The sequence below is a fragment of the Saccopteryx bilineata genome, chromosome 7 (assembly GCF_036850765.1).
Source record: "Saccopteryx bilineata isolate mSacBil1 chromosome 7, mSacBil1_pri_phased_curated, whole genome shotgun sequence".
Classification (NCBI taxonomy): Eukaryota; Metazoa; Chordata; class Mammalia; order Chiroptera; family Emballonuridae; genus Saccopteryx; species Saccopteryx bilineata.
The window spans coordinates 113,511,968-113,531,115 of NC_089496.1; the positions used below are offsets into that span (position 1 = coordinate 113,511,968).

The 19,148-nt window shown below is 57.4% G+C and overlaps 1 protein-coding gene across 1 annotated transcript in view; it reads left to right on the forward strand.

The window, feature by feature from the left end:
• The first annotated feature begins 337 nt into the window (after positions 1–337).
• The window catches only part of ADGRA1 (adhesion G protein-coupled receptor A1), a 29,419-nt gene continuing 10,608 nt past the window's right edge, over positions 338–19,148 (forward strand). Inside the window, exons 1-5 of the mRNA XM_066239242.1 lie at positions 338–1,049; positions 1,687–1,883; positions 7,591–7,718; positions 8,821–8,944; positions 11,970–12,115. Of these exons, the coding sequence (XP_066095339.1) occupies positions 1,881–1,883; positions 7,591–7,718; positions 8,821–8,944; positions 11,970–12,115 (401 nt within the window). The 5' untranslated portion in view covers positions 338–1,049; positions 1,687–1,880. The remainder of the gene's footprint in view (positions 1,050–1,686; positions 1,884–7,590; positions 7,719–8,820; positions 8,945–11,969; positions 12,116–19,148) is intronic.

Below are 19,148 nucleotides of genomic sequence, written 5' to 3' on the forward strand. Positions count from 1 at the left end.
CCACAGAAGAGCAACTGGAGCACCCCACACGGAGGCAGTGCCATGAGGCCAGGGGCCAGAGTGCAGGGACCTCCCTCTAGCTCCTTTATTCTTAATGACACCCTGAAAATCAGGCCCCTCAAAGTCCAAGGACAGCAAGGACCTGGGAAATTCTGAGCAGGGTCACAGCCTTCAAGACAGAAGGGAACAGTGCCCAGCCCCTCTCCCAGGTGCCCACGAACTGAGCCCAGACCCCTGGGAGCTTGTGGGGACCCCACCTCCTCCCTCCACGCTGCCTCCTCAGCCCACTTTGTCCGGGGCTGGGACATGGACCCAGATGCGGCAGGGGCTTCGTACTCTTTCTGCCTGGTCCCTGGGCACAGCAGCAGGGTCACCCTGCTGACTCACACTGGGATGGACTCTCTCTGTGGGTTCACCTCTGTCTGCATGCACGTTTGGACTCGTGATGTTTTAACACAAGGACTATGAAAATCCCTCCCAAACCGATTTCCTGATCACATTTCTGTTTCTGGTGCCCTCAACGGACAGGGCTCTCCTTTAAAAACAAAGTCCCCAATCCCCCTTCCCCCTTCCAGGGAGACGTTTTCACACAAGTTCTCCGACTCTGCTGGGAGCCAAGGCAAAGCCCGGCTGGTTGTCTCTTTAAATCGGCTCCGCAGCGTGATGGGCGCGGGAAGAACCATTCCCAGCCTGCGGCAGGGAGCCGGCCACAGCGCCGCCATCCGCCTCCCCCATCCCCATGGTTACGGCTCCTGCTTCCCGCCGGTCCTCGTCCCTGGCTGTCGCCGCGGAAGCAGGCGCAGAGGCGGCTGGCATCCTCACCCGAGTTCTGGGAGCTGCGTGCTGAACCTCGCTCGCTGCACGTCTGCCTGTCCTGGCTCCGACTCTCGTCTCCCGCCGCAGCCCTGCAATCTGTTGATAACTCCGCGCGCAAGCCCGGGCGCACGGCCCTCAGAATGGAGACCCACTCCCTGGCTCACAGAGCTCTCCCAGGCTGCCGGGCAACAGGCACCGGGCTGTTGCCGCTCCAACTGTTTATGCCAAAATAGGTGAGAAGTTGGGCTTCGTGTCTCGGGGTCTGAGCCTCGGCGGCTCCAGGCCGGGGGAGGAGGTGGGGGAGGCAAGGTCAGCCCCCACTGGCTGCAGAGTCCACTCCCTCCGTCTCTTGGGCATCCGCGCCAACCTGGGTGAGGAGATTCCTGCTCCTGGAAATGCAAATTCCAAATAACTTTGGGTTAAGCCGAGGGCACAGAGCCACGGCCAAAATTCTTCTGCGAGAGAACAGCCAGCCCCTAGGTCTGGCCACATCCACCTGCTGGGGGCTGGCTGTTCTCTGGGAGATTAATTCAAGGTTCACTGATTCTCTTTGACTTGAGCTGACAGGCGTGTTGCACACTTTGTGAGTGGGGCTCCCCATTCGGGTGGTGAGCACGGGCTGCTTTTAAATGTGCGGAAGGCAGTGCTCCCCAGAGGGCAGTCTGGCCGAGGCCCCTGAGGCTCCCAAGCCCGGGTCGCCCCTGGCACCTCTGCGCCCCTAACAGATGGAGCCCAGAGTCAGGGGGCCCACGTGCTGGCTGGGCTGAGAGCCGCTGAGATGGGGCAACTATGGGAGGTACTGGGGCTGCCTGGGGGGGGGGGGGGCAGCAGGAAGACCCTCCCCTGCCCTGACCGGTCCTGTCTTCACAGGTGGGTGCAGCTTCTCCACCCTCACTCGACCCACCAGAATCGCCCTGAGGCCCAGGGCTGGACCCCGTGGCTGCTGTTTGGGACTTGACCTTCTGGACGGCCATGGAGGCTGGCGAGGAGAAGGGCGCGACCTAGTGGGCCAGCGGCCACGCTATCTGCACCCACTGCCGACCCCTCGTGACTTCACAGTGCTCATGGTGAGTCCACGCCCTCAGGGGCCAGGCGGGGGCCACGCCGAGGGCGCCACCCGGCACATGGAGGCCCCGGGCAGGAAAAGTGAGTTGTCGGACGGTCAGCTAGTGGGCAGCTGGCACATGCTGCTCCTGCCTTCGGGAGGCCTGGGGGGCAGGGGCGGCCACCCGTCTCTGGACTGCTTGCTTGGCTGCTCGGTGAGGATCATACTAATTAGTTGATGGTATGCCGCAATGTTGAATCATTTCATCCGCGGAGGAGACGGCCGCCCTGCGCCCCCACGGTCAGATCCAGGGCCTGTGGGCACCTTCCCTGTCCCCAGGTTGGCATCCTTCCCCTGCAGAAAGTTGGCAGGACCGCGGGGGGGGGGGGGCTGTGGGTGGGCTCCAGAGGCGTGTACAGCAAATATGGGGGTGTTACTCTCATCAGCAAAGGGGGACGGCTGCTGCGAGCCGCGGGGGGCTGTGAGGGGCTCTTTCTGGGGATGCATGTGTGCCTCACTGTGGCTGCTGCCGGTGTGGACTCCGGAAGGCTGACGGCCGAGTGAATGATGCATTGTGTGTGTGTGTGTGAGGGCCGGCCGGCAGCGCGCGTGCAGGGAATGCTGATGGCCGGAGGACAGTGCGGCCGGCAGCTACCGTGGCTCAAGCCCGACAATGTGTCCCCAATGCAGACCTGGTTGTCTGCTTTGTAAGGAGTGGTTGGTCTGAGTCACTTGTTCGTTTTCTCTTGATTAGAAATGTCCAAACAGGAGAGATGCTTTCTGCCAGAACCTAGCCTCTCTCACAGCTGCCCCACGCCTCGGAGGCTGGGAGGATGCCAGGCACTTGCCTCTCAGACAGCTGAGAGGTTGCGCGTTCTGAGCACAGGCTGCACCTCAGGGAGGCGGGCAGCGTGGCCCAGCCCCCAGCGTCCTAGCGGCTCACTTGTTGCCCCAGATGCCGCACCCAACATGGCTGTGGCCTGGGGGGGGGGGGGTGCTATTCCCAGCTTTCCTTCCTCAGGTGTCGATGCCCATGTGCAAAATGGGATCTGTCATTGGCAGAGGACAGGTGAGCTCAGAAGTGCTCCAGGAGGCACGGCCCAGCTCTGCCCTTCAGGTCCAGCACGGTGACCACTGCCTGTCTTTGCCTCATCGCTGACCTGTCGTCGCTGTCCGTTTCAGAGACCGGGGCCGCCCACGGGCCAGGCCAGCCCTGAGCACTGCCAGTTAGCCCTGCCCACAGAAACTGGGTGCCCGCAGTATGTTGGGTTTTGTCACATTCACATGGGAGACAGTGTCTGCCAGGAACAAAGGACTCCCAGCATCTCGGGCAGGTCACACACCATGCACGAGTGCTTTCTGGGTGTGTCGGAGCCTGTGGTGCAGATGCCTGGGCGGGTTTGTCCTGAGGGGCGGGAACACTGGGGGGGAGGCCTGAAGGCCCAGCCGGTGGGGTGGCCTGTGCCCTGACTGACCCCCGGCCTCTCGTGCGGCTCTTGCTGGGTGTGGGCCTCCCTGACCCCTGTGGTTGGCAGGCTACATTCCGGTTCCCATGTCTCCATGCCGCACGCTGAAGCTCAATTGCACTGAGTTCCAAGTATCTCTGGGCAGCTCCCTGGGCCTGGACCTCCTTTCAGAGTGGGCAGCTGTCTGTCCAGTGCTTGGACAGGGTCGAGACACCCAGGTACTGCCCCTCAGGGGCCCGTGTCTGGCACCTGAAGCCCAGGCCACCACCTCCCTCATCCTCCTCACAGCTGTTAGTAAACAATGCCAACGTGGGTGCTCCTGTCCCAGCTGCTGCCCTGGGGGTGCAGACGCAGGCAGGTGCCAGGTGCTCGGTCCTCGTTCCTCACCCTGTAATCCTCAGGGACCCTCGCACAAGCTGCAGGATCACTCCTCCCCCAGGGAACAAAGTGACGGGCTTCGGAAGTGGAGCAAAAGCTTGTCCAGACCTCTGTGCTTTCTTTGTCTCCTTTTGGGCAGTGTTGGTGGCCTGGCTGAGGGGCTCTGCTGTCCCAGCCCCTGTGCTCTGGGCCAGGACGCAGCTGTAGGGAGAGGCAGGCTTGGCCGGTGCAACCACCTGCTCACCTCCAGCCACTGTGACATCAGGTCATGCTGAGGGGGAGCTTCCATCACTGACCTGCAGGCTCTGGTGGCACAAAGGCCACTTGGTCAATTTGGGGGGAGGCCCAGGCTGGGCTTCATGCCGACTCCAGCGGAGCCCACGTGCTCTTTGTCCTCAGCATGTCCTGCAGGGCCCCAAAGCCAGGACAGGGCAAAAGGTCAGGCCTGCATCAGCTATGCTAGGAATGGAGACACAGCGTGCTCAAGACACACCTCTCCCCACAGAACTGCCCACATTCAAAAGGGGAGTTAAACCCCCACAGAGACTAAGGTGGGCACCGGGTGGAGACAGGGCACCCAGGAGGCCGACAGGAGGGCACTGTGGGTGACCTCAGCGAGTCAGGGTGCTCCCAACTCTGTGTCGCCCAGAGTCAGTCAGCGTGTGCCAAGAGTGGGTGCTGCCCCCTCCCGTGCCAGCACCTCCAGCCTCGCCAGGAGCCGGTGCCGGCTGCCGCAGATGCTTGAGAGCCCCTGTGAGTGTTCGCTACCCCGACTCAGCCAAACGCTGATGCTTCCCACAGCTCATCCCCTAACAGAGGGGTCGCCCACTCATACGTCCCCTCAACGCGAACAGGGTGAAGCGGGCGTCGCCCAGTCTGGAAGAAACATCCCTGTGACGCCGCTCAGAGTTCTCCCCAAAAGCTCCCAGACGTCCAGCAGCCCACATGCCCCGTTCCAAAAGGAAACCGTAACACACATGTAAATGCAGCGTCCAATAGGGTAATTTGAGCTCTGAATGAATAAATTACTTATCTCTTTCCTCTGCCTGTTCCCCCCGGGAACACTTTGATGGAAGGTTGACAGATCAATAAGATGCAATTATCATTAAAAAGGCGACGAGGGACACTGGCTGTAATGGAATCCGCCTCGGTTGGTTCAGAACCACGAGGAAGGATGCCCGTGAGTCCCACCGGCAGGTCCAGCCTGTGGACACCTCGCTGCGCAGGCATGGACACACACCCCTACACCACGTGTCACCCTCAGCTGAAGAGTGACATTCTGATCAGACAGTGACATGTGACCTGACTGGCCCTCTGCCCTTCCTCGTGTTCTCAACATCCTGATGTATTTGATTTGCAGAACACGCCAAATGGACACACGACTAACATAGTAACAGGAAGCTGTGCCTCAGGACACAGAGAGTGCACACCAGGCCTGGGCACCGAGAGACAGGAGGCCCCCTGGGGAGGACGGAAACCCAGGCTCCCCAGGAGGAGGAGACAGCTTCGCCGTCCAGGGAACTGAGAGGGGGGCCCCGCACCCTTCCCTCCCAGCTCCCCCGCCTCTCTGCTGTGAGATCCCACCTCCACCCACATACGGGTGCTGGTCCCAAGGGTGCTGCGGGGGCCGTGGCCTCAGGGAAATGACCAGTCCAGAGACCTCAGCCCTGCTGTGTTGACCACATACTGACGATCATACTGGATTTGCTCACGGAACACTTGTATGGTACATGCTTCCAAGAGGAACTTATACATATGTGAACTTTAAAGTATAAATATGCCTCTGTTTTGCATTATCTACTTTGAATTTTAAATGTCACCTCTAAAAATGTAGAAAGGCACTGTTGATAACTGATCTACAGAAAGAAAAAGATAGGAGGCCAAAGGGAATCGAGTGTTTCTTCTTCCCCACACCCACCATGGACGCAGCTGCTCCGGGGTCGGGGCCCCTTGCTGCCTCGGCCCCTGGGCCCTCGGAGGAGAAGGAAGGCCTACGCGGAGTGACCTCCCGGCCTGTGAACCCAGCCAGGCGCATCCTTACGGAACACCTCTGCATCTTGAATCAACGCTCCAAGATGTTAGCACGTGGCAGGAAACCCCGCCCTGACTTACTGTTTGGTGTAATGTGGGGCCGGGGTGTGAATAAACCCCAACAAGGTGCGTTTGCGCGAAGCTCTCTGACACGTCTCCCGGGGACATTCACCGCGCCAGGGTGATCCTGCAGAGGGCACTCAGCTGTCCCCTCCACCTCCACCCCTGCGCCTGTCCCCTGGTCTGACATCAGCACGAAACCAGGTCTCCAGGGGAGCAGTGCAAGGCCCCAGGCATTCATACCACAGAGACAGTGCCCCGAGAAAGGGCACAAGGGGATTTGAGACCCCAGAAGGGTGGACCGCGGCCACTCAGCACGAGGATGTGGACGCTGGTGCAGTCAGGGACAGAGCCGACACAGACCACAGGGGCTGAGACGTGCGTGCACACGAGGCCTGCACTTGTGGCTAGGACCCGGCTCCTTCCACCCTGGGTGGTTGTCATGGGAGGGAGGAGCCATGGACTCTCAGGAAAAGGATGACAGGGCAAGAGTGACCTGGGGACATCGCCTGCACCCAGTCCAACCTGATTCCTAGACTTGCCGGCCACAGCCATGCTGAGGGAGCAGCGGTGAGCGGAAGGTAACCTGGCATCAGGTGGCTTTTCTGTGACGTCTGCAGGGATTCACCTCAGACAGGCAGCAGGCACCTGCTGACAGTGACACATGCAAGATACCCTGAGGACACTGGGGCCACCAGGATCCCCTTCCTGCCGTCACTTGATGGCAGATGCCCTGGAAGTTGAGGTGCTGGGTGAGAGTGTGTGAGTCCCACCGGCCAGGACGTCAGCGGGCTGGCCCCCGGGACCGGCTGGCCTGCGCTGTCCCTGCTCAGCTCCCTCGTGCCTGTGGAACGGTTCCTCTCCACTAACAGGATGTCCTGTCCCTTGTCACAGAAGCCCGTCCTTGCACAGGCAAAGGTTGCTGTGGCAGGACAGAGGGCCCAGCAGGCGTAAGACCAGCATGGCCAGGGCCAGGCTTGAGGGGATGCAGGCCACTGACCCTCGCTCGGGGCCCAGCGTGGGATGGCCGTCCTGCTCAGCTGAGGCAGGCAGGACCCCCAGGTCTCCTGTGCGGGCGCTGCAGCCTCAGTGTCCCTGTCACCTTGAGGCTGACATCTCTCCCCAAGCTCACGATTTAGTGGGAATTTGAGCTGGTGTGCGGCCTGCATCCTGCTGATGGCCCAACAGGAGTCACCAGTGTTTTGTGTGTGTCCCCACCTGCCCTTCAGACACCCTGGGCTGCAGACAGTCCAGACTGAAGTGTGGGTGCCACCGAGGTGTCCAGCCTCTGGGGTGTGGAGTGTCACAGCACCCCTCCTCCGGTCACGTCTGGTCATCTTCTTATTCTGGGTGCGGGCACTGTGTCCGGACTCCATTGTCAAACAGGTCCCACGGTGGTCAGACCGTGAGGTGTCTCCTTGGTGTCCAGGGACTTTAATGCGAGGTCCTTCTGCTGTCACGGCAGCAGCGATGGGACTCGGTCCCCAGGGGACCCGCCCAGGGCTGTCAGCGCCCGATAAAGACTGCCAGCCAAGACCACCCTGGAGCTGATGCCCCACGTGGGCACCCGCGTGGCCGCAGCTCCACTGGCGTGAGCCCCAGCCTGCGCCTGCTGGTCCCGGCGCTGGCGGGGAGTCTGTGCCTGCTGGAACACAGCACACGACGTCCCTGAGGCAGAAAACGCCTCGAGCGACTGGCAGGGAAGGGCTGGGCTCCAGGAGCGCCCACGTGGCTCTGCTGCACAGCAGTTTCCGGCCACGTTGCGCATGTGTGTCCGCTCTGTGTTCTTTCCAGGATTTGAAGACCGTCCTGTCCCTGCCCCAGCACCCAGGGGAGTTCCTGCACCCCGTGGTGTACGCCTGCACAGCGGTCATGCTGCTCTGCCTCCTCGCCTCCATCGTCACCTACCTCGTGCACCAGAGGTGAGTCCCTTCCCCTCAACCCCCCAGGTGTCCTGCTTTTCCTGCTGAAGGCCCACCCCCCAAGTAGGGCCGCCTACCCACGCAGAGCAAGATGTCCCTGGAAGGTACTCCACACATCACCAGCCAGCGTGAGCCTGCCCAGCCCAAGTGGCCCTGGGGGCAGCCAAGGGTGGCTGAGTGTCAGGACAGCGTGCCCCCAGCGTGTTCTGTCCCTGGCGCCCGTGTTCTCATCATACCAGGGGAATAAGTTCTTCCTCCAATGGCTCAGCGTTCGCTTGGGTGCTTGAGAGCCCTTGTCCTTGGGTCGTAGGCACAGCCCACAGACACCAAGGCATGTCTGTCTTGTGCCTTTTTTTCTAGAAAAGGAAGCCTGGTCAGCTCTCCACTGAGATGGTTTCCTGGCCACCTCTGCGTGGGAGTGGAAGGGGACCTGGCTGTGTCTCCATCACTGGCAATGCCGTGGGGAGAGTGGAGAGGGGTCCTGGCCATGGTCAGGGTCTATCCCACAGTGCAAGTCGCAGGCCCTTGCCCTGCGCCTCACGGCACAGGCACGTCACCATGCTCAGGGGAGAGGCGTGGGCGGGCACAGAGCCACAGAGAGGCTGTGGCCATGGGCAGAGCTGTCAGCATGGGCTAGGCAGCCTTTGCCATAGCCGTAGCCAGAGGTGAGGAGTGCTCACAGCTTGGCAGCGTCCGAGCCCAGGTACAGGTGTGATGATAGGGTCCCTGTGGAGTCAGTCACTGTCACAACCTCCTCTCAAGGGACCAGAAACCTGCTCAGAGAGGGATGAGCTCTGTCCTGGGAACAGGAGACCAGGAATTTCTTCCCCCCACCCTCATCTCCACGACGGGACAGGCACCCTCAGCTGTCAATGGCCAGGTTGTTCAAGATTCCTTCAGTCTTTGTGTTCCTGGTGGATTTAACACCAGGCACCCCAGCTGCACGCTCGGCGTGCATTCTGTGGGGTTCACCCGTCTCTTCTTGTTCTGGTCCGTGGGTGTACCCCTTGGCCCGGAGGGCTTCAGCCCGGTTCCCATGGGGGCAGACATGGGTAAGGGCCTCACGCCACTCCACTGAGGGCGGGTTCCTGCGTTTCCTCAGCGCCATCCGGATCAGCCGTAAGGGCAGGCACACGCTCCTGAACTTCTGCCTGCATGCAGCCCTGACCTTCACGGTGTTTGCCGGCGGCATCAACCGCACCAAGTACCCCATCCTGTGCCAGGCGGTGAGTGCTGCCCGCGTCCTCGTTCTGCCACCGGGTGCATCAGCTCTCCTGTCAAACGGGAGATCTGCCACAGTTGTCTTGTGTATGAAATCACATTTGAGTTCCTGTTCAGGTGTTTCTCGTAAAAGGAGCGGTTAAGCGCCCAGTGTGGCCGTGGTACTGACCCAGGTGAGTCCAGTCACCTTGCTCAGCGTTCAGTCATGTGAAGAGCGTTTCACTGAGGTCAGCTTGCTCCGAGGCCTGCGGTGACATGCTGACAAGCAGCTCATTGTCTCATGAATGGTGCTTGTCCAGAGTAGGGGCGCCTGCAGAGGGGTGGGTCCAGAGCAGAGGAGAGGCCACCTGCTGCCCCGTCCAGGTAAGCATCCCAGGACACTGATGCCAAGACTCGTAATCAGGCAGCAGAAGCTGTCACCCATAGGCTGCCATGAAGTCCCGGCCATGGAGACACGTGTAGAGGCCACAGAGGAGTCGGTCCTGCCCCTCTCGGGTGAAAAGGGAAAAATTTAAACTACCCTTCAGTTCCCGGTAGGGCTCAGGAGAGTTCCTTCCACAATCTAGAAGCCAACAGGAGGAGGCCTAGCCTCTGCAGCTACCCCTGCATCTCAGGGCCCCCCTGGGGCCCCTCCTGTCCTCCCAGCCCCTTGCCCAGCCCACCAGCTCACATCCCCTCTCATCTCTAGGGTGGACAGTCACATCCAAGATAGACAGTTGCCCCATGTGACCCTGTCCTGACCTCCCCACATTTCCAGAAGGTGGCAGGGGCATCAGACATTCTTCATGCATTCATGCACAAAAATGCACCATAGGCCGCAGGTGCTGTGGGCGCCGCTCAGAACAAACCCACCGGTTCCCCCGCTGAGTGGATCCACCATCCAGTGGGGAGCCATAGACACAGCAACTGCCCAAGGCTTCAGGGAAATCAAACCCGCAGTGAAGGCGAAGCCAGGCTTGCTCTCCCTGCTGGGGAAGGAGACCAGGAGGCCCAGGCAGGGTGATGGCTACATCATGAGTCCCATCGATGGGTTCAAAGGGCACCCGGACGTGCCCAGCACAGCAGGGTGCTTCTGCGATGGTGTTTGGGGCGAGGCGAGGGAAGCTGAGCTCCCCCCCAGCTGCTCCCTGGTCCAATCAGCTGCAACAGCTGTCCCCCATCTTTGGATGCAGACACGGACGGGAATGACATCGTCACTCTCCTGGGTCTCCAGCATGCTGACTGCAGGTCGAGGGCGTTCCTAGGCTTCTTAATTACACGAGCCAATTCATTACAAGCAGCCCGGCTGACCCCTGCCTTGACCACTGACTGACAGCCACACATGGCCCTGCTGCCCACACCGGACCCTCTGGCCAGCCTTTCATGTCCCGTCCAGTGTCGCTGTGGGTGACGGTAAGTGATGGATGAGAAGTGGTCCAAGCTCCGGATGGCAGCAAGAGCACACAGTTGTTATGGCAACAAAAAATGACCATGTGCCTCGTTCAAGTACGAAGTAACATCACGAACACAGACAGACGGCCAGCGTTGCCCTCACATTCACGTGTGCGTCAGCACCGCCCTCGGCCCCGGGGTGGAGGCAGAGAGCTGTCTGAAAGCTAGGGCGGAGTCCCTGTCACCGATCCCTGTGTCCTTCCCGACTCAGGGTTTGGGAGACAGGGCTCTGCTGTTTATACGCTTTAGACGCCCCCACACGTGCTTTCGGGTGAGGCTCAGCCCCACCCTCCTCTTTGTACTCTCCTCCAGGCCAGGGGACATGGTCCCCCTTCCTGCTGCTTCTCCTGCTGCCAAGTTCATCCCTGCTTCCCAGGTGGCCGGGCAGGGTGAGGCCATGTGCCTGGGATGGAGCTCAAGCCAGACGGAGGCCAAACCAAGGAGAACTGGACACACCCGCATGCGGGACCCCATCCTAAACCCTAAACCAGGGGTTGGGAACCTTTTTGGCTGAGAGAGCCATGAACGCCACATATTTTAAAATGTAATTTTGTGAGAGCCATACAACAACCCGTGTATGTTAAGCATTATCCAATAAAAGTGGTATTGTCCCGGAGGACAGCTGTGATTGGCTCCAGCCACCCGCAACCATGAACATGAGCGGTAGGAAATGAATGGATTGTAATACATGAGAATGTTGTATATTTTTAACGTTACTATTTTTTTTATTAAAGATTTGTCTGCGAGCCAGATGCAGTCATCAAAAGAGCCACATCTGGCGAGCCATAGGTTCCTGACCCCTGCCCTAAACACACTGTGGGATTTTTCTCACACCACCAAGTTCTCATCGATTTTTACAGAGTTTCCTCAGCAAGAACTGAACTCGGCATTTGATGTCTCATTGTCGTGGCTGAATGCGGGCTTCGTTCAGAGAACCTGTGTTCCTTAAACATTTATGTCCTTTCCAATGACAGCCACACTTTACTTGCCACTGCAAAACGTCAGGTTATGACTTCAAAGGTAACCTCGTTCTCCAGACCCGCATGGAGATGGAGTGTGAATATGTGAGGAGCCCGGCCCCGTTTCCACAGTAACGGGCAACTCTGACTTGCAGGGAGCAGACGAAGGCGCTGCTGTCATCAACAGTGCTGGAAATGCTGGCACTCGGGAGACCGCGGCTGCAATCCCCACCAGCGTGCTCGGGGTCTGTGCTCAGGCCGTGCCCCCCACGGGGATATGTGTACACAGGCTCACGTGTAGGATGGTGTATACACCGCTCAGTGATGCCCGTGTCACCGGCCTCATGTGGACCAGGCCCAGGAGTCCAGAGTGCTCAGGCCTGCAGGCTCTCCAACTGCCCCTCTGCAGGATAGCCGAGCTGCCCTGAGTTAGGGCACCTGCAGAACTTGGTGGCCCAGGCATCTCCCCTGAGTTCAGAGGTCTCTGTGAAGTCCTGTGTCTGCTGGGGCCACCTCATTTCCTGTCACCACAGAGCTGCCTCCTGAGGGCACAGGGGCCAAGGAGGGCAGGGCGGCTCTGGTCCGAGCAGTCAGGGACCGACGCACTGCGGCTGACCTGTCCCCCTGCCCCACCCCCCAGGTAGGCCTCGTGCTGCATTACTGTACGCTGTGCACCATGCTATGGATCGCTGTGACCGCCAGGAACATCTACAAGCAGGTGACCAAGAAGGCCCCACCGTGCCCGGGAGCAGAGCAGCTGCCGTACTCCCAGCAGACCCTGCTCAGGTACCCGAGCCTGTGCGTGTCCCCTGCCCCTGCTTTGGGAATCTAGACACAGTGGCTCATGGGGAAACTCGGGGCCCAAGGACGAGGTAGCCGAGTCTGGGGGTGTCAGGAGCGGGCAGTGAACAGGAAGCTGGAGTCTGGTCTGGGTCCAGTGCATCTGGCCGGTGCTGCTGAGCTTGCGCCATGGGTGGGCCGTGGTGCAAACGGTGGCACCGGGTCAGTGAGTGGCCTCAGCTACTCACAGGTCTCTGAGCTAAGACACCCACTCGTCAGCTGGGGGAACCAAGGCAGCTCAGGTGCTGCAGTTGCCGGTATCAAGGTGACTGTGCCCTGGGCCTTTTGGGGGGGTTGACAGTGGCTTTGGAAAGGGGCCCCAGTTCCAGCCAGGCACCTGTTCCTTCCTCAGGCCAGGACGCTCCAGGGTACACAGGGGGTCTCATAAGCCGTTGTAGTTTGTTTGGGGGTCCCTGTGACAACCCTGCCCAGGCAGTCCTGTGAGGGGCGGCTGCTCCCACGATGAGGTTGTGGCCCATGTGTGGGGCCGGGGGTCCAGCCCCTGGGACTGAGCTCCGTCTGGCTCCGAATTTAAAGGGCCATCCGGCAACACTTCCGGGTGCCTGGTCATCGTCAGAAGCAGTCGTTTTTTTGTTTGTTTGTTTGTTTTTTTACAGAGACAGACAGACAGAGAGAGGGATAGACAGGGACAGACAGACAGGAACAGAGAGAGATGAGAAGCATCAGTCATTAGTTTTTCGTTGCACGTTGCAATACCTTAGTTGTTCATTGATTGCTTTCTCATATGTGCCTTGACCGCGGGCCTTCAGCAGACCGAGTGACCCCTTGTTGGAGCCAGTGACCTTGGGTTCAAGCTGGTGGGCTTTTGCTCAAACCAGATGAGCCCGCGCTCAAGCTGGCGACCTCGGGGTCTTGAACCTAGGTCTTCTGCATCCCAGTCCGAAGCTCCATCCACTGTGCCACCACCTGGTCAGGCAGATGCACTCATTTTGAGGCAGATGAAACAACGCCCTGTGTTGTGCATGTCACTCAGGTGACCTCCCCTGGAGGGTTCCCGATGTGGTATAGTTTTCGGACCCAGGCAGACCCATTGCCACGCGGTAACTGGGTCCATGGGACAGAGAGGTGGGGTTGGTGACCCTGTCTGGGCTCCCAGAGGCCCCAGGTCCCTGGATTGGAACATCCCTCTCCAAATGCACTTCCTGGTCCGTAGTGATTGAAAGGTTGCCTGATGTTTTGAAGAATGAGACAGAGGCTGTGGAGCATTTTGGAACTTTCCTCTGTGACGGCTTCAAAATACCCCTAAAACCGAGTCAGGTGCCAGGTGTCAAGTGCTGCTGGGCTTGGTGGGCCCTGGGCACTGGGGGCAGAGAGTCACCCCCACAGGTCATGCTGGGACTTGCACTTGCTCTTGAGGTGCCTGGAGATTTCTGCTACCTCCCCCTTCCTCTGTGTCCCACCCTTTCGTACAAACAGACCCGGATATGGGATGGGGGGGCGTATGGTGCCAAGACACCCCCCCAACCCCTTCAGTCTCCAGTGTGTGCAGACTCGGGGTGGGAGGCGCCAGCTCAGGGCTCACCGGGCCGCCCTTCCACTGCTCTCTGCACCGCCTGGGATTCCCCTGGGGGACCAGGCAGGCAGGAGCCGGAGATTCCCCTGCCCGACCCTCGGGCCCAGCAGCTGCTGCTCCAACATGACCTGGAGGCCTCCTCATTCAGTGATGGCTCTTCCCACCACCTGTAGCAGCCCCCTTACCTGCATCTGGGAATGGGCAGCCCGCATGCCTAACCTGAGCAGGGTGTGAGCAGATAGCATCTGCCTGAACTCTGTGTTCTAAAGGTGAGAGACCAGAGGGCTGGGCTGCTGCCGTGGGGGTCTCAGGACCGGGTCTGGAAAGAGACAACCTGGGTCCCCTCTGGTGGGGAGGGGCCCTGAGATCCCGATGAGGGGTGGTAAAGCCTGAGGCCCCAAGAGGAACTGAGATCGAGGTTTATCATACTCACAGGGAGGGGCCCACACGGTTCCACCAGGGTCGTCGGCACCAGGGACGGTCACTGAGCACTGAGAAGCAGACAAGGCAGGCAGGAACAAGGAGAAGGCCAGGGGCTGGTTGGCCTCAGGGTCTCTGTGGGGCAGGACACAAGGACCCATGTGGGGGATCCTTCATGCGGAAGGTCCATGCAGCACCTGCTCCTCCCTCCAGGAGGAGAACCACACAGGGTTCCTCCCCAGGGCAGCGGCCAGGGTGTGGTCAGGGTTTCACTGCGACTGGCCGCAGAGGCGTCTCTGCCTGCTCGACCCCCACAGTGGCTGATGCTCAGGTCCCAGAGGATAGCAGGGGTCCACAGATCCCTTCATAGTCGAGGCTTCACCATATGAACTTGGGCGGGACACACATTCAGACCACAACCGTTGGGCCGAGGGAACTGCTTCTTTTTTTTTTTTTTTTTTGTATTTTTCTGAAGCTGGAAACGGGGAGAGACAGTCAGACAGACTCCCGCATGCGCCCGACTGGGATCCACCTGGCACGCCCACCAGGGGGCGACGCTCTGCCCACCAGGGGGCGATGCTCTGCCCCTCCGGGGGGTCGCTCTGCCGCGACCAGAGCCACTCTAGCGCCTGGGGCAGGGGCCAAGGAGCCATCCCCAGCGCTCGGGCCATCTTTGCTCCAATGGAGCCTTGGCTGCAGGAGGGGAAGAGAGAGACAGAGAGGAAGGAGCAGGGGGGGGGGGGTGGAGAAGCAAATGGGCGCTTCTCCTATGTGCCCTGGCTGGGAATCGAACCCGGGTCCCCCGCACGCCAGGCCGATGCTCTACCGCTGAGCCAACCGGCCAGGGCCGGGAACTGCTTCCGAATCAGACCTCGCTGTGGTGCTATAGGCGCTCAGAGACAAATGCCCGATTTAGCTACACATAATCACATCCTAATTTTGCAATCTCTTCTGCCCTTTCTGACAAGTGCCCCTAAGTAGTTCCTGGTGTTTACGATCTGCTGGGCATTTCTGTTAGAAAATGCACTCACACGAACACTGCAGTGCTTATGAGCCCGTGACCCAAGTGCTGCAGGGCACGGCAGTCCCTGCGTCCCACCTGTCCAGTGGGAGGGGCTCCCTGGGGTTCCTTCAGCGGGAGCCTTCTCAGGCTGCAGCACCGATTCTGACAGCAGGCACAGGCTTGGCGTTCACGGCCACACGCTGGGCCAGGAAGCACCACAGCCCCTCTGTGGGGCACCCCCAACACAGCTGCCCTGCACAGGGGCTCAAGGCCAGACATCCTGGTTCGCAGTCTAGACTCTGGAACACAGAGGTCTTCTTAAAGACAATTGACCACACTACCCCAAGTCCTGGCCCTGGCCCTAAGTGACCAGGACACACAGGACTGGATGATAAAGCATCCAGGTACACTGTAGATGCCAGGACACAGCTCTGGACAGAACACCACCTTGCAGCCCCCTGCAGTCATTACTGGCACACCAGACACAGCATTGCCTCCTCTGCGGGAGTCCTGCAGGGCTGGACCTGGTTAGTGCCTGGCCACCGGGTGCCCAGCCACTGAGTGAGTGAGACTGGTGCTGAGGGGCCACCTCGGGGCCAGGAAGGGTCATTGGCCCGGGCAGGGCTCCACACCGCTGACTGTCCACAGGCTGCGAGTATAACTGCCTAGGCCTCCAGCGCCCTCTGCTGACTAGCCAGCACCGTGCCCTGCTGCCTCATCCTCTGCATGGAGTCCGGATTTCACTTGTAAATTTACGGTCAGAACTCTGTTGTTCATGGGGAAGCTCATCAGGAAGTTTACATTCTTGCTGTCCTTGTCTGGTTTCAGTACTGGCCTCAAACTGCCTTAGAGGGTCCCCTTCTTTGTTCTTTGTTTCAGAAGGAGCCTAAGTTCGGCCCTTCTGCTCGGTCAGCCTGTGATCAGGTTCACCTTTGACCCACGGACCTGGAGTCTCTCTGTAACAAGTGTGGATATTGATGTCAATCTTTTACTAGACACAGAGTATTTATTTATTTATTTATTTATTTTTATTTATTTATTTTTTGTGGCAGAGACAGAGAGAGTCAGAGAGAGGGACAGATAGGGACAGACAAGAAGGGAGAGAGATGAGAAGCATCAATTCTTCATTGTGGCTCCTTAGTTGTTCATTGATTGCTTTCTCATATGTGCCTTGACGGGGGGGGGGGGGAGGCTACAGCAGACCGAGTGACCCCTTGTTGGAGCCAGCGACCTTGGGCTCAAGCTGGTGAACTTTGCTCAAAGCAGATGAGCCTGCACTCAAGCTGGCGACCTCGGGGTTTCAAACTTAGGTCCTCTGCATCCCAGTTCAACACTCTATCCACTGCGCCACTGCCTGGTCAGGCAATACAGAGTATTTAGATTTTCTACTTTTTCTTGTTTCACTTTTGGTCATTTGTTGGGTTTGTGTTTTTTTTAAGAAATTATCTATTTCATCTAAGTTTCTCCATTGCTCATGTATACTTGTGTACGACACGGAGATGGTCCTCGGCTTCTGGTGGAGTTTTGTTCAGGAAAACCCATCATAGGCTGAAAATGTTGTCAAGTCGGGCGTGCACGTAACACACCTAACCCACGAGCACTGCAGCTCAGCTCAGCCCACCTTCCACGTGCTCAGAACACGACGTCCCAGAAATGCTGGTGACTCGGCACACCTCCGAGGACGGACGGCCACCTTCCTGCTGGCACGGCTGACGGAAGCCTCGGGTCGCCCGCCGCCCAGCAGCACGAGGGTGCAGCGGACCCCGTATCACCAGCCAGGGAAGATGAGGATGCAAGTCACTGTCGCACCGTTGTAAAGTCGAAAACCTGCACATGGAACTACTAAGTCGGGCTACGATGATGTACTTTTGTTCTCTCTCTTCTTCATCAGCCATCTCAGGGCACGGGGTTTTGTTGATGTTTTCAGGAAATCAACTTCTGCCTTGGTGATTTTTATTATTTTTGTCTTTTTTTTCTTAATGGAGGTATAATGGACGTAAAACTCTGCTGGTTTTGGGTATAGGACATAATGATTCTCTGTCTCTTTATATTGCAAAGGACATGGTCACCTCTATCAGCCTAGTGAACACCCATCACCCACATAGCTACAATTTTTTACCTTGTGATGAGAACTTTTAAGACCAACTCTCAATAATACAGTGTGTCATCTTTGAAAGTCACCTAACTCAGCCATAAGAAATGATGACATCGGATCATTTACAACAAAATGGTGGGATCTTGATAACATTATACGGAGTGAAATAAGTAAATCAGAAAAAAACAAGAACTACATGATTCCATACATGTACATTTCTTATGGCTAACTAGAGTCACCATGCTGTCCATCACATCTGGGGACTTTTTCTTTTCTTTATTTCCGCTCCTGTCTTTATTATCTCCTTCTTCCTGGCTCCTCTCCACATACTTTGACCTTTCATTTTTATGGCTTGCTGAGTTGAACTTTTATGTCCCTGAACTTGAGACCTTTCTTTTTTTTTTTTTCCATTTTTCTGAAGCTGGAAACAGGGAGAGACAGTCAGACAGACTCCCGCATGCGCCCGACCGGGATCCACCCGGCACGCCCACCAGGGGCGGTGCTCTGCCCACCAGGGGGCGATGCTCTGCCCATCCTGGGCGTCGCCATATTGCGACCAGAGCCACTCTAGCGCCTGAGGCAGAGGCCACAGAGCCATGCCCAGCGCCCAGGCCATCTTTGCTCCAATGGAGCCTTGGCTGCGGGAGGGGAAGAGAGAGACAGAGAGGAAAGCGCGGTGGAGGGGTGGAGAAGCAAATGGGCGCTTCTCCTATGTGCCCTGGCCGGGAATCGAACCCGGGTCCTCCGCACGCTAGGCCGACGCTCTACCACTGAGCCAACCGGCCAGGGCGAGACCTTTCTTTTTTTTCTCACAGAAACATTTACTGCTATGAATGTTCCTCTGAGACCAGCTCTAGCTGGGTCCCAGAAATCTTATGTTGCATTCTCTTTCTTGTGCTGTTTAAAATATTTTCTAAATTCCCTTGTGATTTCTCCTATGACCCGTGAATTATTTAAAAGTGTGTCATTTCATTTCCAGATATTTGTGGTTTTCCTAGTTATCTTATTGTTATTAATTTCTAATTTAATTTCATTGTGGTCAGAGTATATACTCTGCATGACTTCAATCCTTTCAAATTTATGGAGACGTGTTTCATGAAGCAACACATAATCTGTCATTGTGAACAGACCATGTGCGCTTGAAAAGAACAAATGCTGTGCAATCATTGATTGTGATTTCTAAAAAGAGCAAGTAGAGCAAGGTGGTTAATATTGCTGGTCAGATCTTCTGTTTCTTAACTTTTTTTTTTTTTTTTTTTTTGCTACTTCTATCAATTGCTAAGGAAAGGGAGTCACCAGCTATGATGCTGGAATTGTGTATTTCTCCCTTTAACTCTGTCCATTTTGCTTCACATATTTTGAATGTTTTCTTAGGCACCACATGTTCATGGTTGTCACGACTTCCTATAAACTAACACTGACATCTTCAGGAAATGTCTCCCTTTATCTTTTCCTCTCAGAATCCACTTGATCTGCTATGAATATAGCCATTCCAGCCTTCTTGGCTCGCAGTCTGTGTGGATTGGTTTTTCTGAACAGTAACATTCAACTTCTCTGTGTCGTCTATTTTTTTTTATTAATTTTACTAGGGTGACATCAATAAATCAGGGTACATATGTTCAAAGAAAATATGTCCAGGTTATCTTGTTATTCAATTATGTTGCATACCCATCACCCAAAGTCAGATTGTCCTCCATCACCTTCTATCTAGTTTTCTTTGTGCCCCTCCCCCTCCCCCTTCCCCCCCCCCAACCACCACATTCTTGTCAATGTCTCTTAGTCTCATTTTTATGTCCCACCAGTGTATGGAATCATGTAGTTCTTGTTTTTTTCTGATTTACTCATTTCACTTTGTATAATGTTATCAAGATCCCACCATTTTGTTATAAATGATCCGATGTCATCATTTCTTATGGCTGAGTAGTAT